Genomic DNA, 23,358 nt, shown 5'->3' on the forward strand with positions numbered 1-23,358 from the left:
ATGCCATGGGATTGTTTACACCCATCCGAGAGAAGATGGGGCATCAGTTTAACATCTCATCCGAAAGATGGCATCTCTGACAGTGCAGCACTTCCTCAGTACTGCAGGGGAGACCAGAACTAAGGGACATAAATATAAGATAGTCACTATTAAATTCAATAGGGAATTCAGGAGACACTTCTTTACCCAGAGGATGGTTAGAATATGGAACTCGCTGCCACAAGGAGTAGTTGAGGCGACTAGCATAGATGCATTTAAGGGGAAGCCAAACACATGAGTTGAATAGGAATAGAAAGATATGTTGATGGGTGGAAGGAGTCTCATGTGGAGCATAAACACCAGCATGGAGCTGTTGCACCAAATGGCCTGTTTCTGTGCTGTATATTCTATGTTATCTATGTCAGCCAGCCACCGATGTGCGGAAGGGCAGTGCGATTATTACTTTGTATTATTATGCCATGATAAATACTGATTCAATTAAATGAATCTGATCATAACCATTGCTTTGTATATTCACCCAGTGTGAAATGAATAAGCTTAGCTATTTTCGACTGGCTTGATCTCACCAAGCGTTCACTCAGTCCAGCCTTCCGGAGGTTGAAGAAGTTCACGTGTGCAAGACACAAATATCGGGTTCAGATCACAAGGGGGGGATTCTATTGTTGCACCCCTTGGTTATGCTGTCATAAAAGTAGATATAGGGCAGTAAGAGTTAACTCCAATAAAACTAAGACATTCAGACTGCTTACAGAGTTGACCGATGCCACTGAACAAGGTAGCTATGGCACATCTGAATTCGTGGAATGAGCCTTTGGCTTAGTGGTAGCATTCTTGCCTCCGTGCCAGAAGCTGCAGTGTTCATAGCCTGTGGTGGTGATTGGAGACGAGAGCTCTGGCTCTGAATTCAGGATTAACATCCACTGTGTGTTTGGTGGGTGAAGGTTGCCCCTCCTCACTATATGGGTTGTGGGAGCCCATAAAATCCTCCTGCTGCAACCCTAGGACTGTTGGCTAGTATAAAGATGACTTATAGCCATGGAAGGACTGTTCATGTTATGGTCTGTCAGACGGCGAATCCTTCCACTATTTCACACCCTTCTCCAAAGGGAAGAGTGATATGAAAACAACCACCTGAATTTGGTAACAACACAGGTGACATAAAAATGAAAGTTGAGGCATTGTTTGGACGATTTATTTTTTAAAAAAAACCTCTTGTATTTATTTTTAAAAAATAAATCACCCACCTTCATATAGACACACGCACATAGAGGCTTGTAGCGTACAGCCTTCCAACTGAACCACGTCGTGTGGAATTAGAGCTAAAAAGTCCACGTAATTAACGGAATAACCGGCAGAGGGGTTGAAAAAACAGACAGACAGACAGAGAGAGAAAGGAAGGGGCGGTGCACATGTTGCTAGAGAGCTGGAGGGGGCAGCAGTGCATGAAACCTGCTCTAAGTAGGAAGACGATCAAAACCGAAAGAGAGAAACCAGCCACGGGAGCTTTTTCCATTCCTCTCCTTCCCTTCCCCTTTTTAAAAAAAAAATAACATCCTAGTGCACATTTCAAACCAGTTTATACATGTAGTTTGGCATTTTAAAAAAATATATTAATCCTGTCCCATCCCACGGTTAATGCAAACACTTATTTCCAGAGCGGATCTATAGATATATATTCTCTCTCTTAAAACATTGAAACTTGGAAGTTCTCCAGACAGACAGACAGACAGACAAGAGGAGCAGAAGGAGAGCGAGCAATGAGGGTGAAACTAGGCTTTCTCTTACGGAGTTTGCTGATCATCGGGACTTTCCTGGCTCTTATGGTGCTCTGGTCCAAGCTGCTTTCATCCCAAAGCGACGATAACAACCCCTTCGAGCGGCAGATGGTGAGTGGGAGTCGGTCCCGGGGCCCCGAGGTGGAGCTGGCGGCTCCTGCGGCCCTTTAAAAGCGCGGTTGCCATGGAGATTGAACCAGTCGGTTTTTTTTTTGCAGCCGCCTTGTGCCTTGACTGGTTTTTGGTGAACACAGGAAAGGGGGGGAGAGAATAAGACTTTATTTATTATCAGTGTGTGTGGGGGTTTCTTTTTTTTTATAAAAAAAAAAGCCTTAATTTCAGGCCGAATCCAATTTAATTACGTGAAATCTCAAGAGTAATTTTTAATATTTTTTTTTGTGGTGGGGGTAAACAAAAAATAACGGTTAGATTTAATCCAGGCCAGGCTGCGGCCTGACTTCAGGCCCCAAGGATGTGGTTGTGACTTAAGGTATGAGTTTGAAGCATTTCCTCCATAGATAAGGAAGAGGTAGGGGAAGAGGGACTGGGTGGTGTGGGAACGCCTTGAATAGTCGGATTTATCATTACAAATTTGTAATTTGTAATTTTTTTTTCGAATTGCCTTGCTTTCAGTACCCCCTCCCCGTATAAGCACTTGGGTAACCAAACAAAAATCTTGAAGGGGAGCTCTGGTGTTAATTAAAAATATTTTTAGATTTTTTTTCCCCCCCTTTTCACCGTTTGTGCTTGCAATTTATTATGCATTTTCTTTTACTTTCAAGCTATGCCCCTGACAAGCAGGAAGGTGCCTCACTTTAGAGAAGTCAACTGAATGGATTTTGCTCCACTAGGAAAGGTCCACACCCACAAAGAATAAGTTATTGTTTTGAGTTCCTCTGCGCTTAATAACTATGAATCTGTTCTCTTTGCCAGCCTTGCCCTTTACCTTGACGTGCTGCTTCTGCCTGTTAGCTTTGATCCCTCAGGAATAGTGCTTTGCCCCTTTCAGACGAAAGTTTCTGACATTTCTTCCCCCCCCCCCGGCCCAGTAGAGGACAGTCATGCTGCCACTATATATTACTGTTTAGTTCTTTTGGAGGACTTCTCTGCAATAGACAGTAGAAGGCACTGCAATCTGTTGCATTCAATTAGATTATAACTTGGCTTTAAATAGCCTGTCTCCCATCATACTACTATGTAGTCAGCATTACTTATAAGTAAACGTTATGCCCAGTTACGTAGAATTACATAGAATGTACAGTACATAAACTGGCCATTAGGCCCAGCAGCTCCATGCCCGTGTTTATGCTCCACACGAGCTTCCTCCCACCCTTCTTCTAACCCCACCAACATATCCTTCTATTCCTTTCAATTTTGAAATTGTGCATCTGATTCCTGAGTCCAAATCGTTTATGTAAATTGTGAACAATAGTGGTCCCAACACCAATGTGTGTGGAACACCACTTCCCACCTTTAACTACCTTTAACCCCTACTGTCTGTTTTCCTTTTTGGTAGCCAGCTTGCTATCCATTCTGCTACTTGTCCCCTGACTCCACATGCTCTGACCTTAGTCATGAGTCTACTACACGGTACCTAATCGAAAGCTTTTTGAAAATCCAAATATATTACATCGGCTGCATCACTCTTGTCAACCCTTTCTGTTACGTAGTTGTTTACCTCATTTGTTCTTTTTCCCCCTTAAGAATTAATATTAGGCCCACAAGTCAGTTAGGCGTACCAAATGTCAAGCTTTCATGATCACTAGTTGATTTTTTTTCCAAGAAATAATTTTTATGATGTGCAATGTAGAAAAAAAGACTTGAAACATTAACTTGTTGGTCATTCTCAGATGTGAGCAACCTATCACCAGGCCATTTCTTGCTGTGTGTGAAAGACATTTTTAAAATGTACTTAATTTTGAATTCTCTAGGAAGTCAATTGCATATTGTTAAATTTACAGTACTCTCATGTATTTATTATATAGTGTGATCTGTGCATAAAGGACAAAAAAATTGAGAGTTGACATCTGCACTAACTTTTGCTAAAATCACAAAAGCTAACCAGATCCAGAATCTTCCTTCCCTATAGGCACCAACGATATAGGTAAAAAACAGGATGAGGTCCGACAAGCTGAATTTAGGGAGTTAGGAGTTAAACTAAAGAGTAGGACCTCAAAGGTAGTAATCTCAGGATTGCTACCAGTGCCACGGGCAAGTCAGAGTAGGAATGACAGGATAGCTAAGATGAATACGTGGCTTGAGAGATGGTGCAAGAGGGAGGGATTCAAATTCCTGGGCCATTGGAACCGGTTCTGGGGGAGGTGGGACCAGTACAAATTGGACGGTCTGCATCTGGGCAGGACTGGAACCAATGTCCTAGGGGGAGTGTTTGCCAATGCTGTTGGGGAGGGTTTAAACTAATGTGGCAGGGGGATGGGAACCGATGCAGGAAGTCAGTGGGAAATAAAATGGTGACAGAAACAAAAGGCAGTAAGGGAGAGTGTACAGAACATGACCGGACAGATGGTCTGAGAAAGCAGGGCAAAGACCAAGGGAAGTCTAGATTAAACTGCATTTATTTCAATGCAAGAAGTCTGATGGGCAAGGCAGATGAATTCAGGGCATGGATGGGTACATGGGACTGGGATGTTATAGCTATTACTGAAACATGGCTAAGAGAGGGGCAGGACTGGCAGCTCAATGTTCCAGGGTACAGATGCTATAGGAAAGATAGAGCAGGAGGTAAGAGAGGAGGGGGAGTTGCGTTCTTGATTAGGGAGAACATCACGGCAGTAGTGAGAGGGGATATATCCGAGGGTTCGCCCACTGAGTCTATATGGGTAGAACTGAAAAATAAGAAGGGAGAGATCACTTTGATAGGATTGTACTACAGACCCCCAAATAGTCAACGGGAAATTGAGGAGCAAATATGTAAGGAGATTACAGACTGCTGCAAGAAAAATAGGGTGGTAATAGTAGGGGACTTTAACTTTCCCAACATTGACTGGGACAGCCATAGCATTAGGGGCTTGGATGGAGAGAAATTTGTTGAGTGTATTCAGGAGGAATTTCTCAGTCAGTATGTGGATGGCCCGACTAGAGAGGGGGCAAAACTTGACCTCCTCTTGGGAAATAAGGAAGGGCAGGTAACAGAAGTGTTGGTGAGGGATCACTTTGGGACAAGTGATCATAATTCCATTAGTTTTAAGATAGCTATGGAGAAGGATAGGTCTGGCCCAAAAGTTAAAATTCTAAATTGGGGAAAGGCCAATTTTGATGGTATTAGACAGGAACTTTCAGAAGTTGATTGGGAGAGTCTGTTGGCAGGCAAAGGGACGTCTGGTAAGTGGGAGGCTTTCAAAAGTGTGTTAACCAGGGTTCAGGGTAAGCACATTCCTTATAAAGTGAAGGGCAAGGCTGGTAGAAGTAGGGAACCTTGGATGACTCGGGAGATTGAGGCACTAGTCAAAAAGAAGAAGGAGGCATATGACATGCATAGGCAGCTGGGATCAAGTGGATCCCTTGAAGAGTATAGAGATTGCCGGAGTAGAGTTAAGAGAGAAATCAGGAAGGCAAAAAGGGGATATGAGATTGCTTTGGCAGATCAGGCAAAGGTGAATCCAAAGAGCTTCTACAAATACATAAAGGGCAAAAGGGTAACTAGGGAGAGAGTAGGGCCTCTTAACGATCAACAAGGTCATCTATGTGCGGAACCACAAGAAATGGGTGAGATCCTGAATGAATATTTCACATCGGTATTTACGGTTGAGAAAGGCATGGATGTTAGGGAACTTGGGGAAATAAATAGTGATGTCTTGAGGAGTGTACATATTACAGAGAGGGAGGTGCTGGAAGTCTTAACGCGCATCAAGGTAGATAAATCTCCGGGACCTGATGAAATGTATCCCAGGACGTTATGGGAGGTTAGGGAGGAAATTGCGGGTCCCCTAGCAGAGATATTTGAATCATCCACCGCTACAGGTGAGGTGCCTGAAGATTGGAGGGTAGCAAATGTTGTGCCTTTGTTTAAGAAGGGCGGCAGGGAAAAGCCTGGGAACGACAGACCAGTGAGCCTGACATCTGTAGTGGGTAAGTTGTTAGAGGGTATTCTGAGGGACAGGATCTACAGGCATTTGGAGAGGCAGGGACTAATTAGGAACAGTCAGCATGGTTTTGTGAGAGGAAAATCATGTCTCACGAATTTGATTGAGTTTTTTGAAGGGGTAACCAAGAAGATAGATGAGGGCTGTGCAGTAGACATGGTCTACATGGACTTCAGCAAAGCATTTGACAAGGTACCGCATGGTAGGTTGTTACATAAGGTTAAATCTCATGGGATCCAAGGTGAGGTAGCCAATTGGATACAAAATTGGCTTGACGACAGAAGACAGAGGGTGGTTGTAGAGGGTTGTTTTTCAAACTGGATGCCTGTGTCCAGCGGTGTGCCTCAGGGATCGGTGCTGGGTCCGCTGTTATTTGTTATTTATATTAATGATTTGGATGAGAATTTAGGAGGCATGGTTAGTAAGTTTGCAGATGACACCAAGATTGGTGGCATTGTGGACAGTGAAGAAGGTTATCTGGGATTGCAACGGGATCTTGATCAATTGGGCCAGTGGGCCGATGAATGGCAGATGGAGTTTAATTTAGATAAATGTGAGGTGATGCATTTTGGTAGATCGAATCGGGCCAGGACCTACTCCGTTAATGGTAGGGCGTTGGGGAGAGTTACAGAACAAAGAGATCTAGGAGTACAGATTCATAGCTCCTTGAAAGTGGAGTCACAGGTGGATAGGGTGGTGAAGAAGGCATTCGGCATGCTTGGTTTCATTGGTCAGAACATTGAATGCAGGAGTTGGGATGTCTTGTTGAAGTTGTACAGGGCATTGGTGAGGCCACACTTGGAGTACTGTGTACAGTTCTGGTCACCCTATTATAGAAAGGATATTATTAAACTAGAAAGAGTGCAGAAAAGATTTACTAGGATGCTACCGGGACTTGATGGTTTGACTTACAGGGAGAGGTTAGACAGACTGGGACATTTTTCCCTGGAGAGTAGGAGGTTAAGGGGTGATCTTATAGAAGTCTATAAAATAATGAGGGGCATAGATAAGGTCGATAGTCAAAATCTTTTCCCAAAGGTAGGGGAGTCTATAACGAGGGGGCATAGATTTAAGGTGAGAGGGGAGAGATGCAAAAGGGTCCAGAGGGGCAATTTTTTCACTCAAAGGGTGGTGAGTGTCTGGAACGAGCTGCCAGAGGCAGTAGTAGAGGCGGGTACAATTTTGTCTTTTAAAAAGCATTTGGACAGTTACATGGGTAAGATGGGTATAGAGGGATATGGGCCAAGTGCAGGCAATTGGGACTAGCTTAGTGGTATAAACTGGGCGACATGGACATGTTGGGCCGAAGGGCCTGTTTCCATGTTGTAACTTCTATGATTCTATGATTCTCCCCCATTCCCTTTTTAAAAAATGATTTTAAAAACAATATAAGGCAAGTGATTTGTCTTGGTGGCATGTCCTGTGACAAATGCCATGACTACCTCTGCCTTTGGCATGCTGCCTGAGTTGTGCAAATTTGCTTGAAGTCCCAGTAGTCGCCATGTAAGTGAGCACAATGATGGCCGGAGCAGGTAAACTGAGCAGGAACAGCAGAAAAGCCGTTGTGAAGAGTGCAGAAAGACGACAGAAGGGCGCAGAGCTATCAATAGACTGAGACCCCGCCTGAGAGATATTACAATTGCCCCCATGATGTTGCCAATTTTTTTTTATTGCAACAAACCATTTGTCCTAATTATAAATAACTACATATACAGGGAACAATTTCAAGGCTGTAATCTAATTTTGGGCTTCAGATGATGGATATAAGCGACTCGGCACTGCTGTAGTATAGATCATATGAACCCATTAAATGACAGTTTTATTCTTACTTGCAGGTAGTCTGTGCCAATGATCTTCCATGTTGACTCTTAGTACTGTCTTTCTGCTTGCTGCACATCAATCCAGTGTAATTCTAATTTTCCTGCCTTTTGTCAGTGCATGTGGGTTTTCTGTACTCATTTATGTAAACCTTTCCTGCAGATCAAGCAATGAATTCAGACTGCTAGTTTTAATCATTGCACCTTTAGTAAAAATTGCTATTTTCTATTCTCATAGTCTGAACTTATTTTTGGGGGGGAAAAAGAAATCGGATTACATTTTGTTTATTCTCGTATTAGTTGGAGACCCAGGTTATAACTTTGATTTTTTCTTTAAAAGGTATCATCAGATCAGCAGTGTAGGTGTGCATGCAAGGAAATGTAGATATGTATATTTGTGCCTTAGAAAAGAAATGGAATATTGAATTTAGTAGAATGGAGAAAAAACTGCTTTCCCACTTATTTCCAACTTGTGTGAAAGCAATCATTTCTACACACAAAGGGTGGTAGAAGTTTGGAACTCTCTTCCGCAAACGGCAATTGATACTAGCTCAATTGCTAAATTTAAATCTGAGATAGATAGCTTTTTGGTAACCAAAGGTATTAAGGGATATGGGCCAAAGGCAGGTATATGGAGTTAGATCACAGATCAGCCATGATCTTATCAAATGGCGGAGCAGGCACGAGGGGCTGAATGGCCTACTCCTGTTCCTATGTTCCTATTTTTTTTAAATGTTAATTCTCTGCTTATGGGCATCGCTGGCAAGGCTGGCATTTATTTCCCATCCTCTGTTGCCCTGAGAAGATGGTGGTGGGCCTTCTTCTTGAACTGCTGTACTTGTTATCCTTTGTAGCGGTTTGCTATAACTGGGTGGCATGTTAGGCCACTTAAGAGATAAGTTAAGAGTCAACCATATTGGTGTGAGGCTGGAGTCATCTACAGGCCAGATTGGGTAAAGACAGCTGGTTCCCTTCTTTCAGGGACATTAGTGAACCATTTCTGTTTTTATGACAATCCAACAGTTTCATAGTCACTTTTACTGATACCAGCTTTTTACTTGATTTAAAAACAAAACTGAACTCAACTTGTTAAACTGTCATAATGAGAGTTGAGCTTGTGTTCTCTGAACTACTAGTTGAGTAAGATAATCATTACACCATGTTTTATACACCACAAATGGACCAAATTGCTTATGATGTATTTGCAAAATCTCAGTTCTGGCACTTGAGAGGTTTATTTTACAGTGTAATTGTAATTTTGAGTGCATAAATTGGAAGGGTTTTTATAATCGATCTGTAGAATGCTTCAGTGCTGCAATGGCATTGAGTATCTTGCACCTTTCATAGGCTGTGATGCAGAGATGGACTATGTAAAGTCTTTACTGACTAGCTGTTTAAAATGGAAGTTGTGAGCAAAATGCAAATAATATCTGTTCTTAGTTAATTTTACTCTACAGAATGTTGCAGTAGTGTTTTTCACTGGCTGGACACCTGTAGCTAGTTCTTTTGAGGTATTTATATCTTGATTTCTGATGCAACTACTTATGCAGCCTATAAGAAAGAAACAGGGCATCCCAAAGTGCTTTGTGATCAATGAATTACTTTTGAAGTGTGGTCACTGTTATTTTGTAGGCATATGTGGCAGCCAAATTGCACACAGCAAGGCCACAAAAAGCAATGAGATAAACAACCAGTTAATCTGTTATGGGGGTTGCGGGGACATCAGGAGAGTTCTTCTGCTTTTCAAATAGCGCCATGGATCTTTTATATCCTCAGTTTAGTTCTTCATTTGAAAGATGGCATCCCCAACATTGTAGCACTCCCTCAGTGAATTATAGCTTCTAATAATGTATTCTGTGTGTGAGAGAATTTCATGAGGGTGGGTGGGGGTGGTACCCAGAGCGTTCTATGACAAGTCCTTTCGCATGACAAACGAAGGAGAAAATTTACAAATTTCAGTAAGGCTGAAAAAAGTGGGATCAAAAACGGATTGCCATTTTATTTTCAATATTTTACACAGGTTGAACTGTTAACTAAAATTTCTGAACAGAACTTTAAGGTGATTGGCAAAAGAACCAAAGGCGACATGAGGAAAAACTTCCTTTACGCAGTGTGTAGTTATGATCTGGAATGCACTGCCTGAAAAGGCGGTGGAAGCAGATTCAGTCGTGGCTTTCAAAAAGGAATTGGATAAATACTTGAAGGGAAAAAATTTGTAGGGCCACGGCAAAGATCGGGGGAATGGGACTAACTAGATTATTCTTACAAAGAGCCGGCATGGGCTGAATGGCCTCCTTCAGTGTTATAACTATTCTGTGATTCCAACCAGTGTCTTCCGCATGCAGCGTACCTGCAGTTTGTACTCGATGAGAATTGCTTCAGCAATCATGATGTAAATATTTAATTTCTTATTGAAGTGAGAATTTTTTTGTACTTTTTATTACTACCTAATAAAACATTTTTTAAAATAATTTTTCAATATTTTTGAGATTAGTTCTTTTGTGTATTGCTGAGGAGGAGAGAGGACTGATTGTTCCATGTATATTTGTGTTGGGAGACCCAGTGGTAACTTGTAAAAGTCATCATTCTTCATTTGTATCATTGAGTCAGTTTGACAGTGGGAGGCAATCATTACTGAATGTAGCCCTGTCATCCTCCAGTATTGACAGGTGTTTGCAATAGGGCAGTCTGCACAATGTTTGGGAACTCAAGCAAATTTGTTTTTTTCTGTATCTTGAAGACTGCGAACCCTGTTGCATTGCCTTCACTGTAACTTCACTTGAGGTCAGCTAACACAGCACTGACCAAGCATTGGACCTAGACCTTCCTTATTTGCATTGCTCAGTGTCACACCACTCACTAAGCTGAGAAACGGTATTCTCTTGAGGGAGGGGATGAGAGAACTTCAGAGAACAGCAAGAAGAGAGTCATTCTACACACATGATTGAGAGCAGACTGAACAACATCAGCATTTCAGCTTGGGTAACAGCAGTACAAGCCTCTTGTTATGGGTGCAAAATTAGATGACCACAGGATAGCTCTGGCAAAAGTATCAGAAACTTAAGACCACTACAGTAAAGAAATAACAGTAAACTTGAAAACCCCTTTCAGTTATCTTTTAAAATGGAAGAAAAAATTATTGGTATTGTATGGGCATGTATTAATATTAAGTTCACAGAAGACTTGCAACTTAAGTGAAACTTAATGTCATTTGATATTAAATTATAAATTGAATGATTAACAGGCTAGATAATACGAAAACAAAAGTGGCCAAGCAATATGTTCATGTAGTATTTATTAATGAGATTGACAACGGTATTGTAAGTGGAATGCTAAAGTATATAATTTATATGGTAAGGAGGCTCCAAGCTAAATGCAATTTAAGCAACTGTTTCTCACAGTTGTGGAATAAGCTGCTATTTAGCAGAAGCTGTGACAGACCAGAGATCTGTCCAGTATTGGATTTTAGGAATCTCCATATATATTTTGAAATTAATTTTTAATCTGTCTGATGTCTTCCTGTTTTTCTAAAAATATTTTTCTGTAGCAACTGGATGGGAACAGCCTGCTTCTGTGGTAGGGATAGAAAATAAATCAGCATCCTTAGCTGGTATGTAGATGCTACTTCAAAGTTACCTGCTCCCTTTTTTTTAAAAAAACAATTGTTGGAAAACATAAATTCTACATGTCAGACATAGAAATAATTAACTCATCCATCCATTCACCTATGGCATTTGCAACTGTCCATTCAGGGGGCCATGCAACAAGACTGTCACCATTTGGCTGTATGCCCCAGCCCATCTCTCAGGCTGAATCAGACTGTTCGCAATCTCGGCATTATATTCAACCCCAACCTAAGCTTCTGACCCCATATCCAGTCTAAAACAAAGGCCACCTACTTTCACCTCCATAACATCGCCCACCTCTGTCCTTCTGCTACAGAAACTCTCATTCATTCATTCCTTTGTCACTTCCAGACTCGACTATTCTAAAGCTCTACTTGCTGGCCTCCTATCCTCCACCCATTAAAAAATGTCAGCTCATCCAAAACTCTGCTGCCTGTATCCCATCCCGTATCAAGTCCCGCTCACCCATCACTCTTGTCCATGCTGACCTATATTGGCTCCTGGTCCTCCCAATGCTTCATATTTAAAATTCGCATCTTCATGTTTAAATCCTTCATGGCCTCACTGGTCCCGACTTCTGTAACCTCCCCCAGCTGTGCAACACTCCTAGAACGCTCTGTTCTTCCAATTCTGACCTTTTGTGCATCTATGCATCCCTCTTTTCACCCCACCATTATCAGCTGTACCTTTAGCTGCCTTGGCCCCACACTCTTGAATTCCATCTCTAAACCCTTCCACCTCTTCACCCCCCCTCCCCAATTTAGGTGTCATCCTTGACTTGGTGGTAGCACTTCCGCCTCTGAGTCAGAAGGTCGTGGGTTCAAGCCCCACTTGAGACTTGAGCACATAACCTGGACTGACGCTTCATTGCAGTACTGAGGGAGTGCTGCACTGAAGGAGGCGCTGTCCTTCGGCTGAGACATTAAACCAAGGTTCCCGCCTGCCCCCTCAGGTGGACGTAGAAGATCCCACAGCACTATTTGAAGAGGTGCAAGGGAGTTCTCTGTGTCCTGGCCAACATTTATCCCTTAACCAACACCAAAAACAGATGATCTGGTCATTTATTTCATTGCTATTCGTGGGCGCTTGCTGTGTGCAAATTGGCTGCCGCGTTTCCTACATTACAACAGTGACTGTGCTTTAAAAGTACTTCATTGGCTGTAAAGCACTTTGGGATGTCGAACGGTCATGAAAATAAAGTTTGTTCTTTCTTTAACCCACCTCTTACCAATCTTTTGGATGCACCCCTTATATCTGCTTTGGTTTGGAGATCATTTTTGTCTGATTACACCTCTGTGAAGCATCTTGGGACATTTTTCTACATTAAAGATGCTATATAAATGCTTGTTGTTGCTGTGTGAATTGCTTGGCTGGTTTCTAGGAGATCACCCTAATAGCTGTGAAAGTTTGCCACTGGAAGCAAAATTTGCTTTGGAAAAGGTAAATGGAGAGCACCTGAACAGAAGCCGATTCACTTTTTATTTTTGAACGGTTTGCTTTCCTAATTCAGTTTAGAGTAGGTTAATACGGACCTGGTATAAGTGAGAGAAATGAAAAAGGTCTGATTAGGTCTTGGATTTACCCTTAAGTGCTGTGAATGAGCATATCTGTATGTGTAATTGCAAATTTTTTCTTGTCTTGCTGTTGAAATGCAGAGTGTTTGAGGAAATTCAGAAAAAATAGTTTTGTTCCCAGGCCAATACCCGGTTCACAACAATTTGGTGGATTGTACTGTAAATGCATGCTGCTGTTTTTTTTAAAAAAAGCAAATATGATTAATTGCTGTGTAAACAATGTAACTCAGAAAAAGACTTGTAACCTTGTTGGTCGTAGTTGCTAGGACAAATTAATTACTACTATCAGTATGCAACTTTATCCATGGACCACAAAGAGCTTGTACTGGTAGCCTATAAAGCCTTGGCGAGACAGCCCTTGGAGTGTAGAGTCCAGTTAGTCACTTAGTAAAATTAGAGGCATTAGCAAAGATTCAAAGATGGAAAGCCAGTTTTTAAATCGTCCATGCATTTGTTACCTCCAGACTAGACTATTCCATTGCTCTCCCGGCTGGCCTCCCATCTTCCACCCTCCGTAAACTTGAGCTCATCAAAAACTCTGCTGCCTGTATCCGAACTCTCCATGTCCTGTTCACCCATCACCCCTGTGCTCACTGACCTACATTGGCTCCTGGTCCGGCAACGCCTCGATTTTAAAAAATTCTTGTCCTTGTGTTCAAATCCCTCCATGGCCTCTCCCCTCCCTATCTCTGTGGCATTCTCCGGCCCTACAACCCTCCGAGATTTCTGCGCTCCTCCAATTCTGGCCTCTTGCGCTGGAATTCCCTCCCTCAACCTCTTTACCTCTCTACCTCTCTCCTCCTTTAAGTCGCTCCTTAAAACCTGCCTCTTTTGTCACCTGTCCTAATATCTCTTTTGTGGCTTGGTGTCAAATTTTGTCTGATAACGCTCCTGTGAGGCGCTTTGGGATGTTTGATCAAGTTAAAAGCGCTATATAAATGCAAGTTGTTGTTCATAGAGTTATACAGCACGGGTAGAGGCCCTTCGGCCCATCGTGTCCGCGCCGGCCGTCAAGCCCAGTCTAATCTAATCCCATATTCCAGCATTTGGTCCGTAGCCTTGTATGCTATGGCATTTCAAGTGCTCATCCAAATGCTTCTTGAATGTTGTGAGGGTTCCTGCCTCCACAACCCTCTCAGGCAGTGAGTTCCAGACTCCAACCACCCTCTGGGTGAAAAAGTTCTTTCTTAAATCCCCTCTAAACCTCCCGCCTTTTACCTTGAATCTATGCCCCCTTGTTATAGAACCCTCAACGAAGGGAAAAAGCTCCTTAGTATCCATCCTATCTATGCCCCTCATAATTTTGTACACCTCAATCATGTCCCCCCTCAGCCTCCTCTGCTCCAAGGAAAACAAACCCAATCTTCCCAGTCTCTCTTCATAGCTGAAGCGCTCCAGCCCTGATAACATCCTGGTGAATCTCCTCTGCACCCTCTCCAAAGCGATCACATCCTTCCTGTAGTGCGGCGACCAGAACTGCACACAGTACTCCAGCTGTGGCCTAACCAGTGTTTTATACAGCTCCATCATAACCTCCTTGCTCTTATATTCTATGCCTCGGCTAATAAAGGCAAGTATCCCATATGCCTTCTTTACCACCTTATCTACCTGTTCCGTCGCCTTCAGGGATCTGTGAACTTGCACACCAAGATCCCTCTGACCCTCTGTCTTGCCTAGGGTCTTCCCATTCATTGTGTATTCCCTTGCCTTGTTAGTCCCTCCAAAGTGCATCACCTCGCACTTTTCCGGGTTAAATTCCATTTGCCACTGTTCCGCCCATCTGACCAACCCATCTATATCGTCCTGCAGACTGAGGCTATCCTCCTCGCTATTTACCACCCTACCAATTTTTGTATCATCAGCGAACTTACTGATCATACCTTTTACATTCATATCCAAGTCGTTAATGTAGACCACAAACAGCAAGGGCCCCAGCACCGATCCCTGTGGTACCCCACTGGCCACAGGCTTCCAGTCACAAAAACAACCTTCGACCATCACCCTCTGCCTTCTGCCACTAAGCCAGTTTTGTATCCAAAGTGCCAAGGCACCCGAGACTCCATGGGCTCGTACCTTCTTGACCAGTCTCCTGTGCGGGACTTTATCGAAGGCCTTACTGAAATCCATGTATACCACATCCACTGCGTTACCCTCATCCACACGCCTAGTCACCCCCTCAAAAAATTCAATCAAATTAGTCAGACATGATCTTCCCTTGACAAAGCCATGTTGACTATCCCTGATTAATCCTTGCTTCTCCAAGTGGAGACTAATTTTGTCCTTCAGAATTTTTTCCAATAATTTTCCTACCACTGATGTTAGGCTCACTGGCCTGTAGTTCCCCGGTTTTTCCCTACTCCCCTTCTTGAATAATGGTACTACATTAGCGGTTCTCCAGTCCTCTGGCACATCCCCTGTGGCCAGAGAGGTTCTGAATATATGTGTCAGAGCCCCCGCAATCTCCTCCTTTGCCTCACACAGTAGCCTGGGATACATTTCGTCCGGGCCTGGGGATTTATCCATTTTTAGGCCTGCTAAAACCGCCAATACCGCCTCCCGCTCGATGTTAATATGTTCGAGTATATCACAGTCCCCCTGCCGTACTTCTATGTCTACATCGTCCTTCTCCATAGTGAAAACAGATGCAAAAAATTCATTTAGAACCCCTCCTACATACAGATTGCCATTTTTGTCCCTAATGGGCCCTATTTTTTCCCTAGTCATCCTCTTACCCTTAATATACTTATAAAACATCTTAGGATTTTCCTTTATTTTGCTCGCCAGTGTTATTTCATGGCCCCTCCTTGATCTCCTAATTTCTTTTTTAAGTATCCCCCTGCACTTTTTGTACTCCTCTAGGGCTTCCTCCGTCTTTAGCCTTTTGTATCTGCCAAAAGCCCTCCTTTTTTTCCTAATCCATTCTCGTATATCCCCTGACATCCAAGGTTCCCTGGAGTTCTTGGAACCACCCTTGACCTTTACGGGAACATGTTGCCATTGTATGGTCTCAATCTCCCTTCTGAAAGACTCCCATTGCTCCGATGCGGATTTTCCTACAAGCAGCTGATCCCAGTCCATTTTGGCCAGATCCTGCCTTATCCTATTAAAATCAACCTTCCCCCAATTTAGAACCTTTATTTCCGGCCCCTCCCTGTCCTTTTCCATGACCACCTTAAATCTCACTGAATTATGGTCACTGTCACCAAAGTGCTCACCTACTAGCACTTCTTCCACTTGGCCGGCCACATTCCCTAGAATTAGGTCCGGTACCGCCTCCTCTCTTGTAGGACTTTCTACATGCTGGCTCAAAAAGCTCTCCTGGATGCACGTTAAGAATTTTGTACCCTCTAAGCCTTTTACACTCTGAGTATCCCAGTTAATATTGGGGAAGTTGAAATCCCCCACTATTATTACCCTATTATTTGCACAATTTTCTGAGATTTGCCTACATATCTGTTCCTCTATCTCCCCCTGACTGTTTGGGGGCCTATAGTACACTCCCATCAAAGTGCTTGCCCCCTTTTTGTTTTTAAGCTCCACCCATATGGCCTCATTTGAGGAACCTGCTAATATATCATCCCTCCTTATGGCAGTAATTGATTCTTTAATTAATATTGCAACCCCCCCTCCTCTTATACCTCCCCCTCTGTCTCGCCTGAAGATTCTGTACCCCGGAATATTGAGCTGCCAGTCTTGCCCCTCCCTCAACCATGTCTCCGTGACAGCAACAATATCATACTCCCATGTGTTTATCAACACCTTCAGTTCATCCACCTTATTTGCAAGACTCCTTGCATTAAAATCGATGCCATCCAACCTTGCTCTTACATATTTGCCTTGTCTTCCAAGCTGACTTGTTTTTTTCTCAATATTTGGCTGCACATCACCCCCTATTGTAGCTCCACTCTGTATCCCATCCCCCTGCCAAGTTAGTTTAAACCCCCCCCAACAGTGCTAGCAAACCTCCCCGCAAGGATATTTGTCCCGCTCTGGTTCAGGTGCAACCCGTCCGACTTGTACAAGTCCCACCTTCCCCAGAAGCAGGCCCAGTGATCCAGGAAACTGAAACCCTCCCTCCTGCACCAACTCTTTAGCCACGCATTCATCTGCTCTATCCTCCTATTTCTATACTCACTAGCCCGTGGCACTGGGAGTAATCCAGAGATTACAACCTTTGAGGTCCTGCTCTTTAATCTGCTACCTAGCTCCCTAAATTCTTGATGCAGGACCTCATCTCCCTTCCTACCTACGTCGTTGGTCCCAATGTGGACCACGACCTCTGCCTGCTCACCCTCCCCCTTGAGAATGCCCTAAAGCCGCTCAGTGACATCCATGACCCTGGTACCAGGGAGGCAACAAACCATCCTGGAGTCACGTTTACGGCCACAGAAACGCCTGTCTGTTCCCCTTACGATAGAATCCCCTACCACTATAGCTCTTCCACTCTTTTTCCTCCCAGCCTGTGCAGCAGAGCTACCCCTGGTGCCAGGAAGTTGGCTGCTGCTGCCCTCCCCTGATAAGTCATCCCCCTCAACAATATCCAAAGCGGTATATTTCTTTTAGAGGGGGACGGCCACAGAGGACCCCTGCACTGCCTGCCTGCTCCTCTTACTCTGCCTGGAGGTCACCCACTTACTTCCTGCCTGTACAACCTTTACCTGCGGTGTGACCATCTCACTAAACGTGCTATCCACGACGTTTTCAGCATCGCGAATGCTCCATAATGAATCCATCCGCAGCTTCAGTGCCGCAATGCGGTTTGTCAGTCGCTGCAGCTGGATACATTTCCCGCACACATGGTCGTCAGGGACACCGGAAGGGTCCCTGATTTCCCACATAGAGCAGGAAGAGCATAACACGAGGCTGGGCTGTCCTGACATGACTTACCCTTTAACTAATTAATTCAAATTAAATGAATCCCACCAATTTCACTTCAATTAAAAGGTATACTCAAGGGCCCTTGCTAAACAGCAGTCCCCCACTACACAACAGAGACCCTAGAATCCACAAACTCTAACCTCAGACAAATTCAGCAGGAAAATACTCACCAACCAATCACTTACCTCTTCCTTGGTGACGTCCCACTTTGGATTACTTTTTGCTTCTTATTTATCTTAGGTCTAGGAGTTAAGTCCCTGAAAACAAAATATAAAAACGAACCTACCCTTTAAATTCCCTCTACCCCCCAAAAGGTTAGAGGGGGTGGGAGTCACTACTAGTGTAGTGTCTCGGGTTTAGCAACCGCTCCACCTATATACGGGTACCAATGAATTGGCCCCGCCCCCTGCCTTTGAAAAAGCCCGCGAAGCTCCTTCCCCGCTGGGGAAAAAGACTCACGTAGGTGAGTTTAATCACTCACCTCAGGCCTCCGCTGCTCCCTTTATCGACTCGCCAATCACCTACCCGCTGTCCTGTGACGGCAATCCTTGTTTTTTTCACCGATTGCCTCTCTGCGGGTAGGCCCTCGAGCCTGGGCCTTTAGTAGTCTCCGAGTCCCACGCTCTCTCCTAGGTCCGCTCCCGCCTGTAGCTCCGCTCCGAGTGTTGACAAGAAGCTGAGGGAATTTTAATGTAGCTTCATTGGATGAAAAGAAGACTGAAAGGAAGTTGTGACTCAAGTTTTTAAATTTGTGAGTGGAATTGATGAGGTAGACATGGAAACCATCTCTTTGCTATCCTAAAGAACATGACTTGTAAGGCAAGGAAGCCTCAAGCTAAATTCTCAAGTCAACTTGTGGGACAGATTGCCATCTGGTGCAGTTAAATGAAACATCTTGCCACTTTTTTTGACTGGTTTATTTTCCTAATTCAAATTAGAAGAGAGGGCTAGGGTCCTGGTGAAAGCGAGAGAGATGAAATTAGTCCGTAAAGGGTATTTTTGTAGTAAAGTTTGTTTCTTCACCTTGTCGTCTTTATAATGCACTGTTTTGGAATCTAGCGTTTTGTATATTTATTGGGAATTGTGCCACATAACTAGTCTAACTGTTGCACCATTATCCAGTCTGTTTTTGGAATTTATTGGAAGCTGAACGGAAGTATGCCTGTAAAGGAGAGTTTGCAGTTGTTTTGAAGAAATGGATGGGTGTTGCAATTGCAGGAGTCAAGAGAAATTGCCTTGTTTAAGAAGGAAGCAATAAGAAGTAGTGCCTCTTTATTGATTACAGTCATATGAACAGGAGTAGGCCATTCAGTCCCTCGAGCCAGTTCTGCCGTTCAGTTAGGTCATGGCTGATCTGTACCTTAACTCCATTTACTCAACTTTGCTCCATATCCTTTATATCTTTACCTAACAAATTTTTTTTCAATCTCAGTTTTGAAATTTTCAGTTGACCCCCAGTCTCAGCAGCTTTTTGAGGGAGAGTTCCAGATTTCTACTACCCTTTGTGTGAAGAAGTACTTCCTAACATCACCCGTGAAAAGCCTAGCTCTAATTTTAAAGTAATACCGCCCCGCCCTGTTCTGGACTCTTGCCAGAGGAATTAGTTTCTCTCTATCTACACTATCAAATCCTTTAATTATCTTAAACACCTCAATTAGATCACCCCTTAGTCTTCTATACTCAGGGGAATGCAAGCCTCTTCTATGCAACCTGTCCTCTATAATTTAACTCTATTTTTCCCAGTATCATTCTGGTGAATCTGTACTGGACCCCCTCCAAGGCCAGTATATTCTTCCTGAGAACTGGTGCCCAGAACTGAACGCAGTGCTCCAGATGCGGTCTAACTGGAACTTTATACAATTGTATAACAGTCATAACAGACCAGAATCATACTAGCCATCCTCTATTAATGATCATTGTAATTGTTGAGGTATCAAGTTTCAGAAGAAACTGAAATGCCGGTGTGTGCAGCTTATCTCTCCCAGCCATGCAGTCTTTCGATCTAATTCAAATAAGTTTACTGGTATGACCTGCTAATGGGATTAACCAGAATTCATTCATATGTCAGTTCCAGCTGCTATACTGGAGCCAGCATAATGTGAATGCTCACTCAGGCCCATGTCTTTGGAGGGTCTTGGGGGAAATGTAACATGAGTAACTGATTCCATGGAGTATACTCTGGTGTTGCCTCTTTTTATTCCCCTGTACTTATGCTAATGGAGAAGTAGAGCTGGGAGTTGTTATCATACATATTGGAAACTACCCCGTGACTACGGATGATGTCGCCAAAGACCAGGCCGAAGATTGACCCTTGGATGATTCTGGAAGTAATGATGTGGGGCAGGACTCCATAGAGTCATAGATTACAAGAGCAAACAGTTGATAAATTAGTAGAGGGTAATGGTTAGGCCACATTTAGAGTACTCTGTGCAGCTATTGGCCTTTTTTGTAATTTTATCTATCTATCTACATGCACTTTCAAGGAATTATATATTTAAACCCCAAGATATCTTTGTCCTTCAGAATCTTTCCATTGAGTGTAGTTTCCTCCTAAAAATGCATTACCTCACAGTTTGCTGCATTAAATTGAATTTGCCACCTGTCTGCCAATTCCACTACCTATATCCTCCTGAAGTGTTACTGTTCGCCAAACCTCCTACTTTGTGTCTTCAGCAAATTTCAATATTGTGCTCTTTATGCTAAAGTCTAAATCAGACATAGTATTTTATGTAAAAAGTGGACCACTCCAAGCAGCACTCGTTAACCCTAACCCTTTGTTTTCTGCCTGTCCACCAACTTTCTCTCCATGCTACTATATTTCCTTTTATAACTTGTCAAGATTGCTACCATCCTGTCACTACTAATGGTGCTAGGATTCTGTAATTACAGGACTATGAAATTTAAAATTTTGCAACCGGGGAAAGGAAAGCACTATTTCAGTTCAGTGGTGTTTGTTGATTTGATTCTGCTGCTTTGTCAGTGTTTCCTTTTTTGTGCAGGGTTCACTTGAATGTATTAAAGAGTTCCATTGTGTGTGTGTGTGTGTGTGTGTGCAGTTTCCTACATCTGAATCCCTCCTACTTGCACCACATTTGCATTTTCTAATCAGTCCAGCACCTGCTGTGTTGGATTGTTTAGTAAAGTAGGGACAATATGTCTTTCAGGTGAAATCCAGGATTCAGTGCCTTTCTCTGCCGTAATGTTTGACAATGAACTAGGAAGTAGAAACTAGTAAATGGATTCATTACAACCAGTTTCTCCACAAAATGGGCCACCAAAAACTCAAGGTCTTGCACAGTCTGTGTAGGCCCGTTTTGCAAAGATTATGAGGCACTTATTTTGCTGTTTGCAAATTGGATTGCTCTCACCTGGGAAACCCTTCAATTGGCAAATTCATATAATTGGGGCACCTGTTGTTATGAGCATTTAATTTTACTGCTAGTATATGCATGAGCATCTAATATGAGTGGTTTTCATTATATTTTGTTCCAGTTATATATCTTATCTAAAGGAGTGGTTGATAGCATATACTTCAGTTAAACTGCACAATGTCAACACTATTTCTGAACTCCATCACAAGTCCTTGCTGATTTTGGATTGTGAAAAATATAGTCATCAGTTAAATAGCTTCTCTTCTTCCCCCTCCCTTTCTTCCCCCTCCCTTTCTTCCCCCTCCCTTATCCTCCCATCCCCTAACATTGTGAGTCTCCTCCCAATCATCAATAAAGTAATGGAAGGAGTAATCAATAGTGATATCAAGCAACACCTACTTACCAATGTTCACTGATGCTTAGTTTATGTTCTGCCAGAACCACTCTGCTCCTAATCACAGACATGGATGCAAGAGCTGAATGCTAGAGAGGTAGCTGCCCTTGACATCAAGTCAAATTTTACCAAGTATGGCACTAAGAAGCCCGAGCAAAACTGGTCAATGGTGGGAAGTGGTCAAAGGAAAAGCCCTCCACTGGCTGAAGTTATACATGACGCAAATGAAGATAGTTATGGTTGTCGGAGGCCAGTAATTACAGCCTCACGACATCAGGAGTTCCTCAGGAAAATGTCCTCGGCCCAACCACCTTCAATTGCTTCATCAATGACCTGCCTTCCAACATAGGGTAGAGTGGTGTTGTTTGCTGATGATTCCATAATGTTCAGCTCTGCTCACAATTCCTTTGATAATGATGCATCCCATGCTAGTCTATAACAGGACCTGGAAGAATTGAAGGAATGGACTTGCATTTATATAGTGCCTTTCACAACCTCAGGACATCCCAAAGCGCTTTACGGCCAATGAAGTATTTTTGAAGTGTAGTCACTGTTGTATTGTAGGAAATGTGGCAGCCAGTTTTGTGCACAGCATGGTCCAACAAACAGCAATGGGATACTGACCAGATAACCTGTTTTAGTGATCCTGGTTGAGGGATAAATGTGGGCCGGGACACCAGGGAGAACTCCTCTGCCCTTCTTCGAAATAGCACCATGGAATCTTTTACATCCAACTGAATCCTGACTTGAACATGTGTTGCAGTTCCTTGGTCGTCACCGGGTTAGAATTCTGGAAATCCTTACCTAACACCATTGTGAGAGCGCCATCAGCTGGAGTATTGTGCCCAATTCTGGGCATCACACTGTAGGAAGGATGTCAAGTCCTTGGAGAAGGCGCAGAGGTGATTTATTAGAATGATACCAGAGATGAGAGACTTCAGTTATGTGGAGAAACTAGAAAAGTTGGGATTGTTCTCAGAGCAGAGAGGGTTATGGGGACATTTAACAGAGATGTTCAAAGTTATGAAGGGTTTTAATAGAGTAGATAGGTAGAAACTGTTTTCATTGACAGAAGGGCCAATAGCCAGAGGACACAGATTTAAGATAATTGTCAAAAGAAACAGATGTAAGGAATCTTACAACACCAGGTTATAGTCCAACAGTTTTATTTGAAAATCACAAGCTTTCGATTGCTTTCTCCTTCGTCAGGTGAGTGTGGGATTCCATGAAGGTTACCGCATATATAGTGAGAGAACAATGCCTGGTGATTACAGATAATCTTTCCAACTGCCCGTTGTCAAGGCAATCAAAGTGTTCAGACAGAGAGACATTACATACAGGACTACTGAATATACAAACAGTCAGAACCCAAAGAGAGAGAGAGAGAGAGAGAAAAACATCCAAAAGGAAGAGAAAGAGAGAGAGAATGACCAGTTGTATTAAAAACAGATAACTTTTTTTTGCTGGTGGGGTTACGTGTAGCGTGACATGAACCCAAGATCCCGGTTGAGGCCGTCCTCATGGGTGCGGAACTTGGCTATCAATTTCTGCTCGACGATTTTGCGTTGTCGTGTGTCTCGAAGGCCGCCTTGGAGAACACTTACCCGAAGATCGGTGGCTGAATGTCCTTGACTGCTAAAGTGTTCCCCGACTGGGAGGGAACCCTCCTGTCTGGCGATTGTTGCGCGGTGTCCGTTCATCCGTTGTCGCAGTGTCTGCATGGTCTCGCCAATGTACCATGCTCCAGGGCATCCTTTCCTGCAACGTATGAGGTAGACAATGTTGGCCGAGTCACAGGAGTATGAACCATGTACGTGGTG

The 23,358-nt window shown here is 43.3% G+C and overlaps 1 protein-coding gene across 2 annotated transcripts in view; it reads left to right on the forward strand.

Annotated features, from left to right (window-relative positions):
• Positions 1-1,440: 1,440 nt before the first annotated feature.
• Positions 1,441-23,358, forward strand: part of galnt7 (UDP-N-acetyl-alpha-D-galactosamine: polypeptide N-acetylgalactosaminyltransferase 7) — a 137,492-nt gene continuing 115,574 nt past the window's right edge. For both annotated transcript variants that reach the window (XM_067982484.1, XM_067982483.1), the window contains exon 1: positions 1,441-1,886. In XM_067982484.1, the coding sequence (XP_067838585.1) occupies positions 1,758-1,886 (129 nt within the window). In that variant the 5' untranslated portion in view covers positions 1,441-1,757. The remainder of the gene's footprint in view (positions 1,887-23,358) is intronic.

The sequence above is a fragment of the Heptranchias perlo genome, chromosome 4, assembly GCF_035084215.1.
Source record: "Heptranchias perlo isolate sHepPer1 chromosome 4, sHepPer1.hap1, whole genome shotgun sequence".
Lineage (NCBI taxonomy): Eukaryota > Metazoa > Chordata > Chondrichthyes > Hexanchiformes > Hexanchidae > Heptranchias > Heptranchias perlo.